The 21,344-nt window shown below is 44.9% G+C and overlaps 1 protein-coding gene across 1 annotated transcript; it reads left to right on the top strand.

Annotated features, from left to right (window-relative positions):
- The first annotated feature begins 282 nt into the window (after positions 1-282).
- On the top strand, positions 283-19,809 carry prr12b (proline rich 12b). The gene is made up of 16 exons (XM_080044454.1): positions 283-470; positions 3,921-4,078; positions 4,737-4,898; positions 5,378-9,774; positions 10,262-10,474; positions 11,328-11,402; positions 13,077-13,908; positions 14,159-14,778; positions 14,966-15,082; positions 15,436-15,569; positions 15,827-16,695; positions 17,155-17,274; positions 17,642-17,739; positions 18,263-18,394; positions 18,808-18,903; positions 19,447-19,809. The coding sequence occupies exons 1-16, from the start codon at positions 388-390 to the stop codon at positions 19,579-19,581; spliced, it is 8,241 nt and encodes a 2,746-aa protein (XP_079900580.1). The 5' UTR covers positions 283-387; the 3' UTR covers positions 19,582-19,809.
- The last annotated feature ends 1,535 nt before the right edge of the window (positions 19,810-21,344 follow it).

Genomic DNA, 21,344 nt, shown 5'->3' with positions numbered 1-21,344 from the left:
GATGTGTGTGAGTGAGTGAGCAGCGGCGGCACAGAGAAGCTACTTTTAAGTCGGAACAATGTGAATATAGCTTCGGCTTCCTAAAATCTGCTAATGAATGTGCAGCATCTGTTCTACTCACGGCCCATCCGCTTAACACGGGAGACAATAGACAGTGAAATATAAGGGAGGAGGAGGTGCTCCTGGCTGCTGTGAACCCCCCTCCCCTCCCTCCCTCGCTCCTTCTCCTCCCTCCATTCCTGCCTACAGTCTACAGGCTCGCCAGGCAGGAGGGAGAAACAGAATAGCGAGCAGCAGTAGCAGCGCACACAGAAGAGAAGACATTCCTCCCTCCCCTCCCCCTCCTTAGCAGCTATCTGCCCATCTTCATCCAGCCCTTTGCTTTTCATGGAGAGGAATTATCCCGCGGCGGGCTTCGGAGATCTGGGGGCTGGAACGGGATGGAGTTACGACAGATCGGGCAAAGCAAGGTAAGCCTCGGCCGCGGCAAAAGCATGGGGCTCCTGTTTTGGGTTGCACCAGTGGTTCTTGTAACAATGCAACGGGCAAAGCGCTGCATTGAGCCAGGCTGCACGGTGCTGTTGCTACACCAGTCTCAGGTACAAGCAGCCGTATTGTCATTCGGGAGGAGGGGAGGGGTATGGGTGAGGGGTGGGGGGCTGTCTCCAAAATGCATGGTAGGTATGCGAAGGAAGGTTAATAGTGATACGGAGACAGAGCTCTGCGAGGGGGATGGGTCGCTGAGAGCTAAGTCTGTTATTGAATAAAATGAAAGATCACATGTGTAGGTTCCAGCACCGCATTGCTTTGTCTCGCCTTCCACTTTACAGATGCTTGACAGTCTGGCTAAGGATGGCTGGTACAGCCAGTAGCCTACCAACAACTGGCTACGAGCTACAAATCAGAGCAGAGCAAAAAAGCCTGTTACCACGGGAAGCGGAAAACACAGAGGATAATCTGTTGTATGAAGGAAGTTTACGTAAAAGTCTTCATTGAAATGTGGCTCAATCTAAAAGCATATAGCAGCGTCACTGGCTTGCGTGTTCACGGACGTGTGAAATGTGGCTAACGCCGTGACTGAACTTGTTGTGCTCTAACGTCAAAGGCGACGTCCTCCCTCCCCCCCTTATTAGTAAACACTACTTAATAATAATGTCACGTGACTGACATGCGTGCCCTCCTCACTGTCACCGAATTAAACTTGAGCTAATTCCTATACGTCTCTAACGTAAAGCTGAACATTAAAGGCATCCCCACAGCAAGTATTGGCTACATTTACAGTTACCTCGCGCATTATGCAGTATGTGACAAGTGAATGCATCACTTCCTTTCCTCTATACCCGTCTTGCTGCTAGCAAGAAGGCTTATTATCCACTACGGTAGGATAGGGCGGTGTTATTTGTTAGCACGCTTTGTCCACTCCACACTGCCGCCCTCCATGACATATGAAGCGGGATTTCCTCTCACGGCGCTGTTGTGTGTGGGAATTAAGTGCGGCCTCGGTCGCTGCTAAACTAGCTAGCTCCTGTTAGCTAGAGCGGTCGCCTTGACAACCACATCAGTCTTCCGACAGGCTCCACGAGTTGTCCTCTAATGTCAGGAGGAGTGCCCAACCTAGTAGGCTACTTCACAGGGCATAGGCCTACTCTACTTTATGAAACAAAAGTATAAAAATGAAATGGAATTAATTGAAATACAAGTCAGAAAAGACAACACTGGAAAAAATGCCTATTCAAAAATAAGTTCTGCCAAAGGAACAAGTGAAAATTCACTTGGTAAGATTTCTTGAAATAGCCTAATAAGCCTATATGCAATAGGCCTATTTAAGCCTTTCAAGATAGAAGAGATCTTGAAAAGATTTTGAATGATATTTGACATGTATTAGGAAACTGTTACATCATAATAAGCATGCCTGTGTGTGTAGCCTAATGCTGGAAAGCAAGTCTCAAGCCTCATGTCAAGTGTATTATCACTTACTTCAAGTAGCCTAGCCTAGGCCTAATACATTAGTGGCACTGTATAGATTTAACATGCTTGATATACGATTTGCTCCAGGTATTCTGTCACCAAGTTCAACCATAGCTAGTCAACAGCTGAATGTACTGCAACACCTTTGTTTTATTTCATTTCATTTATTTATTTACATCTGGAGGTCATGTGTTCAACAGCCCTGAGTGACAAATTATGAGGTGCTCAGATTTATCCGCAATGGATATTACAACATTACCCCATTTTCATGTTGTGTATTGTACAATACACAAAAGTAATGGGGCATATTCAGAAACGTTGGTTCATTCCTGTAAGATATAAGGATGTGCACCCTATGAAAAACAATTCATTGTTATTGTCCTTATTATGAAATTGTTTCTCTTTGGTTGTTTTGATCGTTTTATAAATGTTAATGTTGGGAGATAGCTGTTGACTTCAAAAAGTGTTGCATGTAGCTTGTGCAATTAACTGATGCAATGAGCTGCATGTCCGTAAAATACCTGTGTCAGAGCGAGGTGTCTGTTTAAATACTCTAATATGTAAGAAGAAAACAACAGAGCATGCCAGCCAATCAGAATCAAGAATGGTTACCAGTGCCTTTAGTAGCCTATAAATTCGAAACAGCATCTATTTGAAGCATTTACGCTGTTGTTTGCAAATTTACAGGAGCAGAATCTATTTGGTGGGGAAAAAGGCAAAACACCCAAACGATGGTGCGGCCGTGTTTACTGTGGCTGCGCTGTCACGACTGGGCCTGTTCTGTTTGCTGTTTTTTGGCTGCAGCCTAGGTGAACTGCCATGCTGGAAAGTGCCTAATTGATTAAAAAGGTTGAATTCAGTTAGAGGTATCAGGCTAAACTACAATTAATCTGGGCACTCACATAAACTGAGAACTCCCTGTAGCAATCATGTTGACTGACAGAATTTACTATGATTATTATCCAGAGGAAGCAAATCTTGTATCGCAAAAGCGTTTAAATTCTGCCAACAAGCATTGGTTTGCTGGGCTGACTGAGAAGACGGACATGGAAGTAAACAGGCGCGCGTTGGCCTCTGGTCTTTTCACCAACACTTTATAATAAGGGCACAGACACACAAAGTGTCTATCATTAATTGTATTACACATGAGCTCACCTTAACTTACCTGACTTCTGTCCTCTTAGGTCACAGTACATTCCTCTCATACTTGCTTAATTCATAAATTAGTAACTATATCTTTGTTATATGTTTATTAATTGTATTTCCTTTTCAGAAAAGCACATTTTATTTAAATAAAATGCTTTAATTAATTTTTATTTGACCTCGGTGACATGAAGCCTTGTTGATGCCGATGAATATTAAAGGCAATCTATACCTTGATGAACAATCTAAAAATGGTGCTGATCAATTTCCTGTGACAATCACAATAACAGCCATATACCACATGTTTAATGGGAAATCATATATATATATATATATATATATATATATATATATATATATATATATATATATATATATATATATATATACACTTAATGTTTGTATGCAAATTATATAATTTATCTTAAAGCATGTCTCAATAGGTTTTCTAAATTAGTGTTTATATGCAGGAGTAACATGCATTGGCCTATTTGAGACATCAATATTGTTTGCACTAGATTTCAGGAAACTCCTAGTTCCATATTCTTAAAAAAAAAATTGGTTTGGATGACAATACAAAAGTGCCAATTGTACTAGTGCAGAAAACTCCAGGACGAGTATTTAGCTTTTTAGAAGGGACGGACAAATGCTGCAATTTCAGGTGGAAATAATTCTACACCTAAGCAAGATGTATTCTTATTTTCCACATTGTGGATGAAGAGTAAGAGTGGTGTGTGGATACAACCTTAACAGGTAACAACTAAGGACCTGTAGGTCCAACATTCTGACCTAATTAATGTCTTCCTCAGCCTGGTGTATGGAAGCTCCAGGTCTGCCCACCCAGACTCAGAGCTTCTCCACCGGCAGGCCTATGGCTCTCATCACCCCCTCCAGGGCTACGCAACCAACCACCACCCAGCAAGCTCCAGACAGGCTGCGGCCTGGGGTGCTCCCGGACGCACGCTTGGTAAGGATTTGTTGAATGGTATAAGAAGAAGAAGAACTGTATTTATTTTCTATATACAGTGTATAATATATTCAGACAGTGATATTTGCAAAATGTCTGCCTTAATTGAAGAACTATTTCATTAATATCAGATGTTTTTCTTATTAACATTCTGGATGTCAGATATTTTTAGAACTCTTCTTACACACATCACTGTGTGTTTTGATTACCTGTGGATAAGATTGATTGGTTGCCTTTCTAAGTGTCGTCCCTATGGTAGACTGGTAACCCGTCAAAGGTGTACCCTGCTTCTTGACCAAAATCAAAATATGACTGATTACTAAAACATTACTTAACTAACTATAACTACTATGACATCATTATAATTTGTAATCATTAGAATAGAAAACTAACATCAACTGACTAAAAAAACTTTGATTCACGTTAGTTTCAACACTAATGCCTGTAAGTTTGATTTTATGATGTGGTGTAATAACATGGAGTTGCAAAAGTCAAAAATGATGAACACATTAGTGTGGAGGGTAGGGGATTAATTGTGAATCTTTCAACCACTTTTGAGATCACTTATCTGATATCTTTTAAACAGTCGTTCCATGATTATTACATGATCTATGATATGATTTGTCTGAATTAAATAAGTGTTTTGATTTGTTGTCAGGCCTGTCGGGGTTGTTTGATGCCAGCCTCCACCATGCCAGCCCTTCGGGTCCTGACCCCTCCGTCATGAATCTGATTTCAGCTCTGGAGTCCCGAGGTCCACAGCCCCCACACTCAGCTTCCTCCCTTCTCTCTCAGTTTCGTACTCCCTCTTGGCAGACTGGTGAGTGTCAGTCTGTTCCTTGAAGTTTGCACCAAAACATGTATAGAAAATACATTTAAAGCTATAGTGCGTATTTTTTTTTATTGAAAGTTACATGAGTTGACGCAAAGTTGACCTTCTGTATTTGTCAGTATGGCAGCCTTTACAAACTGGTGTTGCCCCCCCGACACTGGCGCAGGAGTTTAGAGAAATCTCAAGGGCCCAAGAAATGTTTCAGATGTTGAATATCCTGCTAAGACTTAGCATTAACAACTGCTGGACTTACAGCACAAGATATACAATTTATGCCAATCACTGAAGATTTAACTCATGTAGATGCACAGACAGTGTTGTTGTAATTACTCAGAATTCCTCATGGGGGCAGCAGAAATTATGCACTTTAGCTTTAAAAAAAGCCTATAGTCTCAAACGGAAATGTGTTAAATTTGAAAAGTGGCTTGCATTAACCAACACTGTTGATTTAATGTTGTGTCCTGTAGCAATGCATACACCGGCCCCAGCGGAGCTGTTTATGTCAGGGGCACTTCAAGGTTCCGGCTCCTTCCCCTCTTCTTCAGCCCTTTCTGCATACCAGCACCCTGGTTCCTTCTCTGGACGATCTTTCACTCCATCACTATCCCTGCAGGACACGCCCACATTTAGCCCGACTTCCAACGGTTTGTTATCCCCCCATGATCCCCTGCTACACATCAAAACACCCTCCCAGTCCAGCTTGGGCTTTGACCGCTTGCTGTCTTCCCAAAGTGCTGCCTACCGGGGCTCCCAGGAGCCCACAGCCCCTCCTCAGACCCAAGCCTCTTCCACCTCATCCAGTTGCCACCTGTCCCCTCATCAGTTCAATCTGTTGTCCTCCCAGCTCCATAACCAGTCCTCCCAGCTTTATAATGCCTCAATGTTCTCTTCCACACCAGCCTTGCCGCCCACTGCCCCGCCTCCACCTCAGCCTCCAGAGAGGGCAGTTTCCCGACAGGACAGTGTCATTAAGCACTACCAACGCTCCTCGCCAGCTCAGTCCACACCACTCCCCCTACAGCAATATGTCAGTTGTGGTGGGTCACCGGGCTACCAACAGATAGCCAGCCACCACCGACATGCTGGACTGTCCTGCAGTCCCCTTGGGGAGCAGAGCCCATCCTCTGACCCCAAGCCCTCACCTCGGATTGAGTCAAAGACCTATCGACCTAGCGTTCAAACTCCGTACACGTCCTCATCTTCTAGCTCCACAGCCCCCTCCGCGTCTGGCACAAAGGGAGCCAAGAGCTCCAGCTCCAGTAGTGGCTACCCATCTTTGGTCACAGCATCGTCCGCGTCCCGTACCCAGCATGCTCCACCGTCAGCCTCTCCCGCCTCCTCTTCATCCTCTCCTAGCTCCAAAACAACCAATGCCTCATTGTCTGCACCCTCTCGTCAGCAGCCCCCACCGCAGTCCGCACTGGCACCCCCTCCTCTCCCAGTGGCGTCATCGGCCCTGGTTCAACAGTCAGCACCCAAGCAATGCCATTCCTCCTATGTCCCTCCATCTGTGGCCAAATCTAGCACTGGCCTACCAAATCAGACCCCTCCCCAGCAACATGCCCAGTCCTGCTCTCCCAACCAGCCTCCACCTACACACATGGCCCAGTCTTATGGAGGTTTCAACTCACCTAATGCCCAGGACCTAAGCTCTGGTTCAGGGGGCACTGGAGGGAAGGCCTTTACTGGTTTAGGCTCAGGGGGACGCTCATTCTCTGCAGAGATAGTCTATGGGGACTCAAGCTTTGGCTCACCTGCTCTCAGAAGAGCAGACAGCCCTTCATTAGGGTATGGGGGTGTTGGAGGATCAACAGGAGGTGGACAGATATCAGGAGCTTCTGCTCTTGGCAGTGGGGTTGGATCTGCAGGATCAGGGAGCGGGCCTGCTAGTGTTGGTAATGGTGGCAGCAGCTCTTATCACCTGCCTGAGTCCAGTCCTTCGCCTTCCATCAATTCTAGTATTAGTCGCCCTGGATTGCACTCTCCTGCTTCTGCTCGCCCTGTTCAGTCCCCTGGAGGCTCAGGGGCCACCAAATACTTGTCCTCCATTCTTTCTCCCGCTTTTATGCCGTCGCCACAAGGCTTCTCTGATACACGGCAAGGGCAGAGCCAGTCCTACCATTCGACTCCGCCCAAGCCAAAAACAGAGGCCAACATGCTGGGAGTTGAGCGACCCCAAGATGAGGAAGAAGACGATGACGATTTCCTCATTCACCACTTATTACATGGCCAGGGCTCAACTCCCCATCCATCCCAGCATCACCAACCTCCTCAACAACTACCACAACCACTCCCACAGGCTAGAGATAGGGAAGGCAAGGGGGTGAACTATGACATTAACAAGATCTCAGAAGAGCGTTACCACCTTCACAGTGTTATTCGTACCAATAACACCAGCAGTTCGGGTCCTGGAACTGCAATTGGTGATGATGAAAGTGGGTTAAACAGTCAGTTGGAAATATCACAGAAGAAACAGCAGCAGACCAAGTCGGAGATGGTCCATTATGGAAGAGAGGATCCCTATACACAGCACTCACACTCCCAACATTCTATTCACACCTCCCATGTGTCCTCACACTCTCAGCACTCCCAAATCTCTCAGCAACACACACAACACACACAGCACCCTCAACATTCGCAGCATAGCCATCCCCACTCACACAGCCATCCTCACATGGATCTGAAGAAGACTTCAGATGCAAATGACAACGCGTACATGTGTAACACACCAGATGTTCAGCAGGCCCGACAAAGCCAGGTCCCTCTCTCTATGATGGATTCGCCACCAGACCCTTCCCAGCAAACTCACATGCTGCAGTCTGTCCTCTCCCACACCACTCGCACCAAGATGGACCCCCAGCAAACCCCCCCACAGCAACAGCTTCATCCTTTGAGCCAGCAGGCCATGATGGGCTCCGGTGGAGGAGCAGGGTCTGCCGTGGTGGAATCCCACCCACAGAACCAGTCTTCACAGTTGCAACTCCAGCTCCAGAGCCAGGGTATAGATCCCCACTATAGCCTGGGAGCCCAGCAAAGAGATCAATCCCGACCCAATCAGAACTCAGTGTCACCGCTAGCCATGCTTGAACAATCTCTTTCCCGAACAAACAGCCGAGACAGTGGAGGGCCACTGGACAGAACTGGGGTTGGGGAGAGAGGTGGTGGAGACAGACATAGACAACAGCACACACCCCACCACCATCCCCAACAAACAGCCTCAGATCTCCATGATTTCCTCTCTGAACCAGATTTGGGTTCACACCTGCACCACCTCAACCAGTCTCAGGGCCATGCCCACCCCCATGCTCATCATCAACAGCAAGCACACACTCACCATCAGCTGTCGCACTCTCAGTTAGCCCATCCCCACTCCCACCGGATGGCAGGAAACCTGGGAACTCCCCAACAACAGCAACAACCCCAACCAAGAGAGCCCGCAACCCAGTTGTCACACTCCACGTTAGACCAGATCAAACAACACCAGTTTAATACAGTGAGCCCAGTGGGTAAAGTAGGACAGACTCAAGATCAGCAGCGGTTTGCGCAGCTATCAAACATCTGCTTTCCAGACTCCCTCTTACATGATGAAGACCGCTCTTTCTTTCCTGAGATGGAAGACATGTTTTGTCCGACTGATTACAAGTCAAGCTGTGCTGGGGAATCTGGGCCAGGGCAGTCTGCTCAAGAAAGCCTTACCCAGGGTCACGGGCAGGGCCAAGACAGTATGGAAGCCTTAAAAAGAGGAGGTGCTGGAGAGGGCTATGATATGGTTGGTCATCACAGTGATCAAGGCTATGGACAGTACTGTCAAGGCCTTCAAGGAACAGGAAACACCAATCTTCACCTAGACCTTGATTCTTTGAAGACCCATGAACTTCCCTCCACTGTGAATACTGACCAGCTTGGCCTCATCCAATCCCAAACCCCTAATATGGGATCGGGTTCAGCGGTGAGAGGGGATGACTCGGTTAACAAGATGATGGGAACTGTTGGAGTGGGTGGAAATCCAAGCACCCCTGGTCTGACCTCACCTATCTTCTGCTCCTCTAGACCTAAGAAACTGCTTAAGACCAGCTCATTTCACTTGCTCAAACAGCGGCGCGAGCCACAACTTCAAACAAAGAAAAACTATGCTCAGGAGTATGAATTTGAGGACGATGAGGACAAAGCTGATGTTCCAGCTGATATTCGCCTGAACAGTCGTCGCCTCCCTGACCTGCTCCCTGACTTGGTTTCTAGTTGTAGGAAAGCTGGTGGGGCATCAGGAGCAAGTGGGCTCAGTCCATTGATGGGTGACATGGACTTCTGCCAGCCCTCCAGCTACTCTACCCTTGGACACCCTTCACTACCTCCCCCAAATGATGGCCCTAAGAAACGAGGAAGGAAGCCGACTAAACCAAAACGCGAAGGCCCTCCTCGCCCACGAGGAAGACCGCGCATACGTCCTCTTCCAGAGCCCCCCTATTGCAGGGGGTTGACAGGATCCGTGCCTGGAGAAAGTCGAAGGGGCCGTGGGCGGGGTAGAGGGCGAGGAAGGAAGGACGATGGGCTTGTTGAAATGCATCAAGATATGAACAAAGCCCCAAGCCTGCCATACCATCAACAGCAGCCACAGCAGCAGCATCAACAGCAACAGTTCAGCCAACAGCCGCATCTTCAACAGCATCCACACCAACTTCACGGACAGCAGGCAGACCTTCACCAAGCAACACACCACCAACAACAACAACAACTTCACCTGCATCATCAGCAGCAGCACATTCCCTGTTCTCAACAGCAACCGCATCATCAACAGCAGCAACATCATCCACAACAACAGCAACCAACCCAGCATCTGCAGGAGGAGCCAATCAGACCTATCAAGGTAATAAACGAGACCATCTGGGTTGCAGTATATAGTCACTCCCAGGGAATTTGATTTCAGTATGACATTAATGAACTTCCTACCTGCATTTATCTGCAAAAAGTAGTAGTTTTCTGATGATACATTAAATCACAGTTCATGACATTCAGAAATGTCAAAAGCAATGTCCAAATTACACAGATTCTGTTTTCTATGATAATAATCAGGTAAAAACAGTGCCTTCTGTTCCAAATATACTAGGGAGTCAAGGCAAGGCAAGTTTATTTATATAGCACAATTCAAAGGCCATTCAAAGTGCTTTACATACTTCACTAGAAGACATTTAAAAGCGAATGAAAATAAGTAAAACATTTAAAATGGAAACAGAAAAGTCTTCAGACTCGATTTAAAAGACAAGCTACAGAGAATCCAATTAAAAAAAAGTGACATACTTTATACTGGAAGTCCTGTTAAATATCTTAATCTGTCCATCCTGTCTGTCTCCCAGATCAAACTGCCCGTTCCCACCATGCTTCCAACAGAATCCTTGTTGAGGACAGATTCACTGTCCAGCACTGAGCAAGTTCTCTCTGATGGATCAGTGGGGTCGGCACCGTCTCTGGGCCTGAGTCCTGGACCAAGCACTGCCATGGAAATCAGCAGGAATGAGCTGAACCACTCTCAAGACAAGATGACAAAACATCAGCAGAGAGCTGGAGAGGTAAAGAGCACACACGAGAAGAATGAAAGCTAGTTTCCGCAGCAACAGTGGGAAAACTGTATCTGTGGTCCATCAGTTTGACAGTGAAGGTGTCTTATGTTTCCAAATCAATCCAAACTGATATACAGTTCGGTCAGCTGGTATTTGAACAGATATCCTCTCTTTGTGCCGTCTTTGTAGTTGGGTTTTACATTAAACCATGGACTGAGGTTAGTGTGCTGACTCAGCTTTGAGAATGTTGGATGGGGTTTACATCTGTAGGACTCAGCCCTTTACAAAACCTAGTCCCGCTATTTTAGAACAATGCAGCAGAGCAATGACCCCTTATAATTTATATAGAACAGCCAAGGCAACCACAAGGTTTTTTTGTAGGGACATACTGTACGTTGTAATGCTTTTGAATGGCCATTTGCAATGGAGCATGTGTTCAGAACCAGACTGACGGCAAAATGCAGTACAGACATGGAAGAGCATCACCAGTGTCTATTGATGTTTACCTCAGCCAGTTACTGACTGCAATGGATTTTCAACTAATCATTAAATACATTGATTTTATATAAATATTGATTTCTTCGGGAAACATTGTCAATCCCCCTCTCTACTGTTTATTGAACAGTAAAGAGGGGGATTCAATATGTGTTCAATATGGATGCTGCAATGTAAATGATTGGAAAACATATTTTATTTTAACTATGGTAATAGGAAAAATATAATGACATTTAAAACATCTGACATTTGAACAACATTTGATGTTCAAATAATAAAAAAAGCACACTAAAGCAACACTCTCTTTAAATACTTCACCTTTGCTGAATAGGTTTTTTAAAGCATTTTTTCTTTGATGATAACACAGATTACGTGGAAGAAAGAAATTGATGATCCCCTGAATCATGAAACCTGGGCTACTATGCAGAAACTCTCCAGTCCAGTAAGTTGCTTCTCACTCTCTACAAAAAAGCAAAGCCGGGAGCTTAATATATAATTCATGCCTCATCCATTCAAACCCAAACCTCTGGTAGAGAGAGCCACACATTCTCTACCTTGTTCCCACATCAGGTGCCTATAGACACTCATGCCAATACCTGTGTGAAAAGAAAGCATTTTGCCCTTGCATTTGTTAATACCACATGCAAGAAATGATTTGGTGGATCAGTCTTTAGTCGAAAGAAAATCCCAATATTTTCATTTTCGGTCATGATTCTGTGATTTGAGGTTTGGAGAGAGAGAGAGAGACAGAGGGAGGTTATAGTTGACTGACAGCCAGCTCTTTCTGACTGACAAAAGAGAGAGGATAGAGATAGCTGTTACCAGGGCAGCTGTTGCCACGGTTACTAAATTTTTCAGTGCAGGATCCTTACTGCCACCTGCTGTCTGCTACGCTCTATCACCTACAGCTTAGTGCCCAGGACCAGTATAGTTTGAATAGCTTTGAGGGAAATGTCAGCATCATGTAAAAGTCAAGATTCTTTTTTTTTAATTTTTTTTTTAAATATATTTTTGGGCATTTTTATGCTTTATTGATAGTGTAGAGACAGAGTTGAAATGGGGCAGAGACGGGAGTGACATGCAGAGAACGACCGCGGGCTGGAATCGAACCCGGGTCCGCTGCTGGCCGAGGCCCATGGGGGGAACGCCCTACCAACTGAGCTAAGGGCGCCCCAAAGTCAAGATTATTCACTTTTATTCCTACTCACAAATGTAAGATGAATGAGTCCTTTAAGGTGAGCAACTGCAGGTTAATAGCGTAACATTTTAAACTTAGAGATATCATCATGGAACTTTGCTAGTTGATTACTGACATTAAAGCTATTTTTTTTTATATAATTTTTTTTAATTAATTTTTGCCAATATCTAACTTTATTATGTGCAAACATGCATTTAAAAAATCTAGATGAACGATAAGGCCAGAGTTAAAATCTTTATTTAACTTTTAACATACTAGTGTCCAAGGTTTTTACAAAACAGATTTTGGATACAGCCTTCTTTAATTTTATGAATAAAAAAATACAATGTACAATAGAATAGTCTTTATTTGTCATTGTACATGTACAACACAATTGGATGCAATTGTATCACTGCAAACATTAGTAAAGTGTATAACAGATAAATAGATATAATATTGAAAAAATCAAATGTTGAGGTATTGGCCTTTAAGATGATTTTGTAAGATAAATATATGGACGCACACTTTCAAGGTTTAGTCAAATAAACACCTACATGTAAATTTCAGACCTTGATGAAGAAATGTTATGGAAGCAAAATAGACAAAAAAAATCAAAATTGACCAGTGCATGAAAAAACTATGTTTTTGCCTGCAGTGTCTTGCTGGATGTGTAAAGTGGCAACAGTTTTTTCTAACCTGTTCCCCTAACCATAACTTCATGAGTTGATGAAGTTATGATAACTGTTTCTCCAGTGCCACCTAGTGTTTAAAAAATTTAATTACTGTTGCACTCATATAGACAGATATGATACAAACATGAGACCAAATTACTAGTTTAAACAGTTGTTATGCAATGTAGAGAGAAGCTAACTGACAAACCATGCCAGACACAGAGTGACACCATCATAAAACTGATGAGATTTTGCCTCTTTTTTGCAGGTCGATGAGAAGGCTTTCGACTTCAAACCTGGCTTCATGGCCTCTTTCATGGACTTCCTGAAGACGGGCAAGAAACAGCCAGGCCTTGAGCTGGGACCTGATGCTGGTGAGCAGGAAGCCTCTCTGAAGGCTCCATCCCTCATGTCCTTATCCCCTCCTCACCCTAACCCACCGAGCCATTCCCCACTACAGCAGCCCGTGGGAGCGTTTGGCGAGCAGGGCCAGGGCCAGGGCTCAGACCTGGCTCTCAGCGTCTGCCCCAGTCCCTGCAAACCTCTGGACGAGGAGCTGAAGAGGAACCTGGAGACGCTTCCATCCTTCTCCTCCGATGACGAGGAGGAGGAGGAGGTCAGCAAGAACCAGGACCTGCAGAACAGCATCTCATCCGCCATCTCTGCCCTCTATGACACCCCGCACTCGCTGGCCGCCGCCATGGCTTCTGCCATGGCCAAATCCCCGTCCACACCGTCCCCCCCTCCTACCCCACAGGAGCACACTCTCAGCCCCCCTCTCCCTAACATGCCTCCGCTGGTCCCCAGTATGGAGGACGGACAGGCAGAGGATGCGCTCACATACAACCAGCATCACACACAGGACAAGGAAGAACCACAGTCTGCCTCGCCACTGTCAGAGAGAGAAAAACCAGAGGAGGAAGAAGAGGAGTTAGTGCAAAGAGGAGAGGAGGGACAGGAAGATGGAGGGGAGACTGCCCATAATGAAGAACTTATGAGAGACACACACACTCTGCAGCAGGACACCTCGCAAGAACAGGAGGATGACAACAAGGAAAGGATGTCAGAAATGCAGATCTTGGAGGTTCCTAAAGTCGAAGGTAATGTGTCTGTTTGTTCAATCTCAAATCTGTTTTCTACTGTCTGTATGCCTCTGTAGTTTTCTTTACAACTTTTTTTAACAAGGAATGTTAACTGAATGGCTTGCTGCTGAATAATGCATCATCCCCTATTTTATCATCTTTGGTCATTATCAGATGTAATGAACACATTTGATGTGTCCTTACCTCTTTATATACAGTCCATGACCCTCATAACGATTCTAATTCCACCTCTGTCCTGAATATACAGATTCCCCTTCAGGACCTGTGCTGGCTCCTGCACCTCCGTCCCCGTCCCGGTCCATCTCCCCCCCGCCCCCCTCCTCCTCCTCTCCTTCGCCCCTCCCTCCCCTGTCTCTCTCCGCTCCCTCTCCGGTGCCCATGCAGCTGGACGATGACCAGGCCAATCCAACGTATGCCCCTTCAGAGCAGCAGCAGCAGCTGCAGCAGCAGCCTTCCTACCAACTGGCCTCCACCTCCCCACCCCCCTCCACTTCCCCCCTTCCCCTCCCCTCCCCCCCACTGTCCAGCCTGGTCCAGCCCATCCCCCCTCCCTCCACCACCACTCCCCCTCCGTCCTCCTCTGATCAGGACCTGGAGCCTGAAGCTGATCAGGAGCTGCTGGAGCCTGAGGCCAGCCAGCCTTCACCCTGTTCCTCTTCCCAGTCCTCCTCTCCTCCCCCCTCGCCCCCCACCCCGGAGGAGGCCCCGGCGTCCCAACGCCTCACCTCTCTGCACCTGGCCAAGAAGCAGGCCGACGCCGCCATCGCCGGAGAGAGTGAAGAAGAGGACAGCGAGAGCGGAGGAGAGGGAATCTTCCGCGAAAGGGACGAGTTTGTGGTTCGAACAGAGGACATCGGGACACTTAAGGTGAGTCCCCCCGCCCACCCCCCAGCTCGCAAGAAGTTTATGTGTTTTGTGTGCATATATCACAGGTGCAGAAAAGCCTCTGGTAAAAAAAAGTTGATTGACCCTGTTACATACAGTATATAATAACTTGTCATGACTCATGATGCAATAATATATATATACACACTGTGTTTGTTTGTACCACCAGATGGCCTTGCAGACAGGCCGGGAGCCCCCGCCTATCTGGAGGGTGCAGAAAGCCTTGCTCCAGAAATTCAGCCCCGAGATCAAAGATGGTCAAAGGCAGTTCTGTGCAACCAGTAATGTGAGTTTTCCAACATGCATACATTTAACACATGACTCCCACAAGTTGGATCATTACTAAATGGTTCTCTGTTGTTTCTGACTTGGTTCAAACTCATTTCTGCTTTCAGGAGATAAATCAGTGTTTCCTTAATAGCAGTGTTCACCATTAGAAGCTAAACAGCATAATATTCAAATGATCAGAATTCAGACAATTCATTCTCACTGCACTGTGGAACATTAGATAGTGCTGTTCAGTTGGATCGATCCTCACTTTTATCCAGTGTGTAAGGTCTTTTATTCCCCCCCCCCCCACATAGAATAGAACTGCTTACTTATCTGTAATTGTTTTATTCTCAATGTCTCCTCCCTCAGTATCTGGGTTACTTTGGTGATGCCAAAATGCGCTACCAGCGTTTGTATGTGAAGTTCTTGGAGAACGTCAACAAAAAAGATTACGTCAGAGTGTGTTCCCGAAAGCCGTGGCATAGAGCCAGTCTGACTCTGAGGTAAGAATTTTGTTATGTTTCTCATTGTATTTCCGAGGTAGTGGCCTAATTATGAACTGATATTAATTGGAAATATACTATGTTAAAATTACAAAAATAATATATAAAAAAAAAAAAGTAAATATAATAGTTACAAATTCTTAGTAACGCGTTACTATAATATTTATTTCTGCCCAACACTGAACAACAGTATAGCTATCAAAAACTGAACTCTATTTACTCACTGGTTCGTTCTCCTTTGACTTACTATTTGCCAGGCGCCAGTCCCTGCCCAAACAGCTGCCCAGTGTTCACAGTCAAACCCCGCCGCGAGACGAAAGGGACAAGGACAGACACAAGGAGAGAGAGCGGGAACGAGAGAAAGAACAAAGAGCTGAGAAGGAGAGAGAGAAGAGGGAGAGAGAGGAGAGAGAACAACAACAAGAAGAGAAGGAGAGACAGGAGAAGGAGCTGAGAGAGAGGGAGGAGAAAGAACAACAAGAGAGGGTGCAGAAAGAGAGGGACAGGAAAGAGATGGAAAAGGTGGAGAAGGAAAGAGAGGACCGGGAGAAACAGGAGAGGGAGTGCAGGGAAAAGGAGAGAGAACTGGAAAGGGTGCGGGAGAGAGAAAAAAGGGAGAAGGAGCTGAGGGAGAAGGAGAGACAAGAGAGAGAACGGAAAGAGAGGGAGAGAGAGGGAAAAGATAGGGAGAGAAAAGAGAGGGAGCGGAGAGAGAAGGAGCTTAAAGAACAGGAGAGAAAGGAGAGAGAGCAAAAACAGGAGAGGGAAAAGCAGGAGAGGAGAGAGAAAGAGAGGGAAAAGAGAGAGAGGGAGCGCAAAGACAAGGAGAGACAGGAGAGGGAGAGGAGAGAGAAGGAGCTGGAGCAGAGAGAGAAGGAGAGGAGAGAGAGGGAGAGAGAGAAGCAGAGGGTTCAGGAGAAGGAGAAAAGGGAGAGAGAGATTGCACGGACGATGGAGGAGAAGAGAGTAAGAGGAGGAGGAGAGAAGAAGGTGGAGTGTCCGTCTAGAGCCAGGACGTCACAGGACAAGACGGAGCCTCCGCCCAAGAAGAGGAAGAAGTGGCTGAAGGAGGTGCCTTCATCCTCCTCCTCCGAGTCCTCCTCCTCTCCACCCAGTGATGACGAAGGTGAGCGTGTGTGGGTGTGTGTATGTGTTTGGTGTGTACTTGTACATGCGTCTTTGTGAGGACCATGCTTTTTAACCATGGGAGTGAGGATATGTTGGTAAAGTGAGGACATTTTGCCTGGTCCTCACCACTTCTTCAAAGACCAGTTTGAGGTTTAAGACTTTTAAGGTTCAGGTATGAGTTAGGTTTAGGTTTAGGTTAGGGTTAGTGGGTTTAGCATTTAGTTCTGATGAGTATGGTAAGGGGCTAGAGAATGCATTAAGTCAATGATTGTCCTCACGTGTGTGTGTGTGTGTGTGTGTGTGTGTGTGTGTGTGTGTGTGTGTGTGTGTGTGTGTGTGTGTGTGTGTGTGTGTGTGTGTGTGAGAGAGAGAGAGATGCATATGTGTTACTTAACTTATTCAGAAATCTCTCCGGGTCAATGTTTGCTGTATTGACTGTGGCGTGTGTTTGTTGTAGGGCCCGTGCGGGGTGGACTTAACAACCGCGCCACGAGGGAGATGTTCAGGAGCTACGTGGAGATGCTGGTCAGCACAGCCCTCGACCCTGACATGATCCAAGCACTGCAGGACACTGAAGGTGAGCACTCAATGAAAGGCTTCAGTTAAAGTGTGAATGAGTTTAGAACACATTGCCCCTCCCCTCCCCCCCAATCCCCTCTACTATTCATAGAATGAATCTACACAGTGTCCCCGCTGCTATGATGTCACCATCGTTACATAGCTATTTCAAAAAGGTTATTTTAGTCTTACTTGATAGATTAACTTAAATGTTGCTGCAGGAAGTAGTCGAAACATGTCAAGGTACAAACAAATGAATACTAGTCCGTTTACATTTGTGCCCTGCTGAACCAAACTATGCTGCTCAGTGGAAACGAGGCACAAGTGGACTGGACAGCAAAACCTTGCAAACTGTAAATGAGTGTTGTACTGCTTGACCTCCTCAGATGAGTTGTACCTCCCACCCATGAGGAAAATTGACAGTCTGCTCAGTGAACAGAAGAAGAGGTTGTTGAGGAGAGTCACCATGAGTGCTCAGCACCAGGTAAATCTACACGTTTGTTTTACAAGCACTTCTCTAATAACATTGTGTTAAAGCTATAGTGCGTAACTTCTGTCGAGGAATTCTGAGAAATTAAAACAACACTGTCGGCGCATCCTAATGAAGTTAGCCTTTCGGTGATCGTGCATAGATTTTATAACTTCTGTTGTACGTCCAGGTTTTTTCTTAGCAGTAGAATCAACAACTGAAACCTTTCTTGGTGCTTCTTGGGTTTTTTATGAGCTACACTGGTTTGTTAACACTAGCATACAGAGAACGTTTAGTGGAGATGATAGGCTTAATCAACTTTGTGTCAACATACCTGGTGGTGGCTTGAATGTAACCGGCATTCATTCATGTGAAAAAGTTACACACTATAGCTTTATAAGTGACAGTCTGTTGATGACGATTTACAATAAATACCTTGGTGCTGTACTTGGTCTTTTCCTGCAGAGTACTTATTATTTTTCTGAGTCCAAATTGAACTGGAGCTTTATCTCATGCATTTCTGATTTCCTCTCTACAGGAGGCTTTACATATTTTCCCCAAAATAACGGCAGACCCGCTGGAATCTGGAGCCGTGAGAGTTCACCTCGGTGGAGAAGGTTACAATCGCAAGACCCTCAACCGGGTTAAGAAGAGTATTCCTAAGCAACAGGTCAGAATAAACGCATGGCTATGATGACATCACATTTCTCCCATTGTGCATTGTTCCGGATGGTGGATAATCCCAAGAACACGTTGAACAGACAAGATGCATAATAGGATAGACTGGCAGTAGACAGGATGCAGATATACCATCCATTCAGTGACTTGACTTGACAAAGGTTAAACAGCAAACACACAATATGACTTAGTATGTACAACCAAGGCTGTGCACAGACCGCCTCTGGAGTGTGGTGTGAGAGAGGAAATGCAAATAGACAAATCTCAATATAGCACTGTGTTAATTGACTAATAAAAAGCAAATTATTGGATGTAAGCAAAACTTGGTGTGTATGTTCTGGACATTAGTTAGCAAAAACCTAGAAAGCCAAAACTCACTCTCTTTTGTCTGACAAACCTTTTCAGGATCTGAAGATATCTATTGAAACCTGTCGGATCTATAGTCTGTATCATTCCCTTCACCACTACAAGTATCACACCTTCCTGCATTGCAAAAAGGAGGTAAGGATGTCTTAGTTATATTATTATTATTACGCCCTGCTAGATTGCTGAATATCCACAATGACGAGGCCAGGCATGGAGTAGATAACATATTGCATCACCTGACCTATCCAGGGAGGGTGTGGACATATTTTGTTGAGTTGAACTGGAGGGTGACAACATATGAAAAGTTTCAGATTTCAGCTTTCCTTCTTGTGTTTTAAATGTTTACACCGGGAAATTAAATGCTGCCATTTTGGCTAATTGATCACCAGAGCCCTATAAAGGTAGTGCTAGGGATAGTGACAAAAAAACTAGCCATGTTATGGAAGCAAAATAGACAAAAAGTGCTTGAAAAGAAAAAGATTTTGCCTACAGTCTCACCCTAACTATACAAGAGCCTTTAATGCAGGGACTGTGTAAAACAACCCTAATGTGGTTGTACTACATTTACATAGGAATATGGTGTGGCCAGTTGTTAAGGCTGCACATCTTTGGCTGTCCTTGTTTTGTTTACTTTGGGCCAATCTTTTGCATGTAACTGACTTATTGTTTCTTGCCCAGACGGACAGTATTGAGCAGGCAGCGGAGGACCCCGGCCAGGAGGAGGTGGTGCAGCAGTGTATGGCTAACCAGGGCTGGCTGGAGACCCTCTTCACCTCCTTCATGGAACTGCTCAGCCTCAGTGCCAAGGCCTGAAGGAGGACCACAGCCTGAGCCGACCAAAACCAACCAAACTCACACAGCCATGCGCAGTATTAAAGATGGAGGCATCCGGAGTTTGTGAAAACAAAAGAATCCCCAACCACACAACGGACGCTAGTAGCATTAGCTCCAGTGAGAACAGACACTGTTGGTTCGTTAGTGGGATCTTTAACTTTAAAAGTATTTGTTTTATCATTGAGCCCCTTTTATAAAAGTACCTCTTGACCCATTGAAAGATGGGGGAGGGGAGGGGGGGGTTAAACTATGTGAATGTGATGGATTTCCCTCAAAAGTCAAAGAAAGGGGCCACAACCTAATTTGGTCATCGCTACCAAACAGATTTTTATGAAGAACTATAGAATATTGACAGGCACAGCCATGCCGTCTATAAGTGTGTATTGACTATGGTTTGTATTATTTATACAAAGGACAATTTCTAAAATGACTGTCCTAAAATGGGATTGTTTGCTGTTATTATTTAAGAAAAAAAAAAAGGTTTTAAAGGGTATAAATAAAATAGCCCTCCTGCAATCAGACCCACAGAGGTAAAGCTAGAGTTGAATAAGACCGAATAGAAGGACTATGTGATAGTCCCCTGTGTCTACCTGCTTCGGTTAGAAAAACAGTGGAGATTAAAGGGGTAATGTATTTTAAAACTAAGCTGTGTTCTTTCTGTTTGTTCTTCAAAAGACAATGAGAGGATTTAAAATTAAAAAAATAAAATAAAGCACGACTTTCTTAAAGGAAGTGTGAGGTGGAATGATCCAAAAGCATTAATGTCAGTGTTTAATGTAAGTCATTTTTATCTGTTTGTTGTTGATGGATATTTTGTTATGATTTGACCTCCCAGAGGATATTCTTGCAGAGCATTTTTGTTTTGTTTTGTTTCGACGTGTAAATACTGTACAGCTGTTTCATTCTCTAGTTCCGTTGCTCTTCTGTACATGAAATTCCTGTATTTGACATAATGAAATAAAACTGTTGACAAATGAAAAACGTGATAATGAATAAACCCACCCTGTGTTCCAGTCATTTCAATGAGGCATGAGTAAGTGGGTTTGAATGAGGGGTTAGTATCCATGTCTATGCCCACAACGCCCTACATCAGCACAGCCCAAATTAAAGGTGGAGTCAGAGATTCTGGAGAACGCTTTTTTTCGAAATCCCTTCTGGTCCAAATCAGTGAATATCTATGATCTGCTGCTACCTGTATATAGCGCAAAACTAGAGTATTTAACATACATATCAATATTTATGATTCGGGTCCAAGTTTGATTTGATATTGGATTGAATCCAAATGCTGTGGCAGAGGCGTGCAAAGCTCTCTAAGTGTGCATTTAAAAATATATTTAATATAAATCACAAAATGCATATGTGTGTATCCTTCTGTGTCACTATTTATTAAAATAGAGAGCGATCTGATTCCATACATGATCAACAGAATGTCATGGCAGTGTTCCAGTTTACAGGCAGCAACGTTGAGCTGTGGAACTTTCTCTAGAGCCACATGAAAGCAACATTCTCACCATAATACTGAGCAGATGAGAGATGAAAAAAAACTTTGGCTCAGAAATACGTAACCATGCATGAAACCACAGCCCTATATCTTTTTCTAATTATTTAAAAATGGCTACACACCAATTCATTCCTAGGTAATGATAACATAACTCGAACTTTAACTGACCCATTGACATTCACATATGTTTAAAAAATCGACATGTATCTGTAATTTGTCATCTTTATTTGTATACTCAGAT

Source organism: Ammodytes marinus, assembly GCF_949987685.1.
Source record: "Ammodytes marinus genome assembly, chromosome: 16".
Classification (NCBI taxonomy): domain Eukaryota; kingdom Metazoa; phylum Chordata; class Actinopteri; order Uranoscopiformes; family Ammodytidae; genus Ammodytes; species Ammodytes marinus.
The sequence above is the reverse complement of the archived record's forward strand: the minus strand, read 5'-3'. Positions and strand labels throughout refer to the sequence as shown.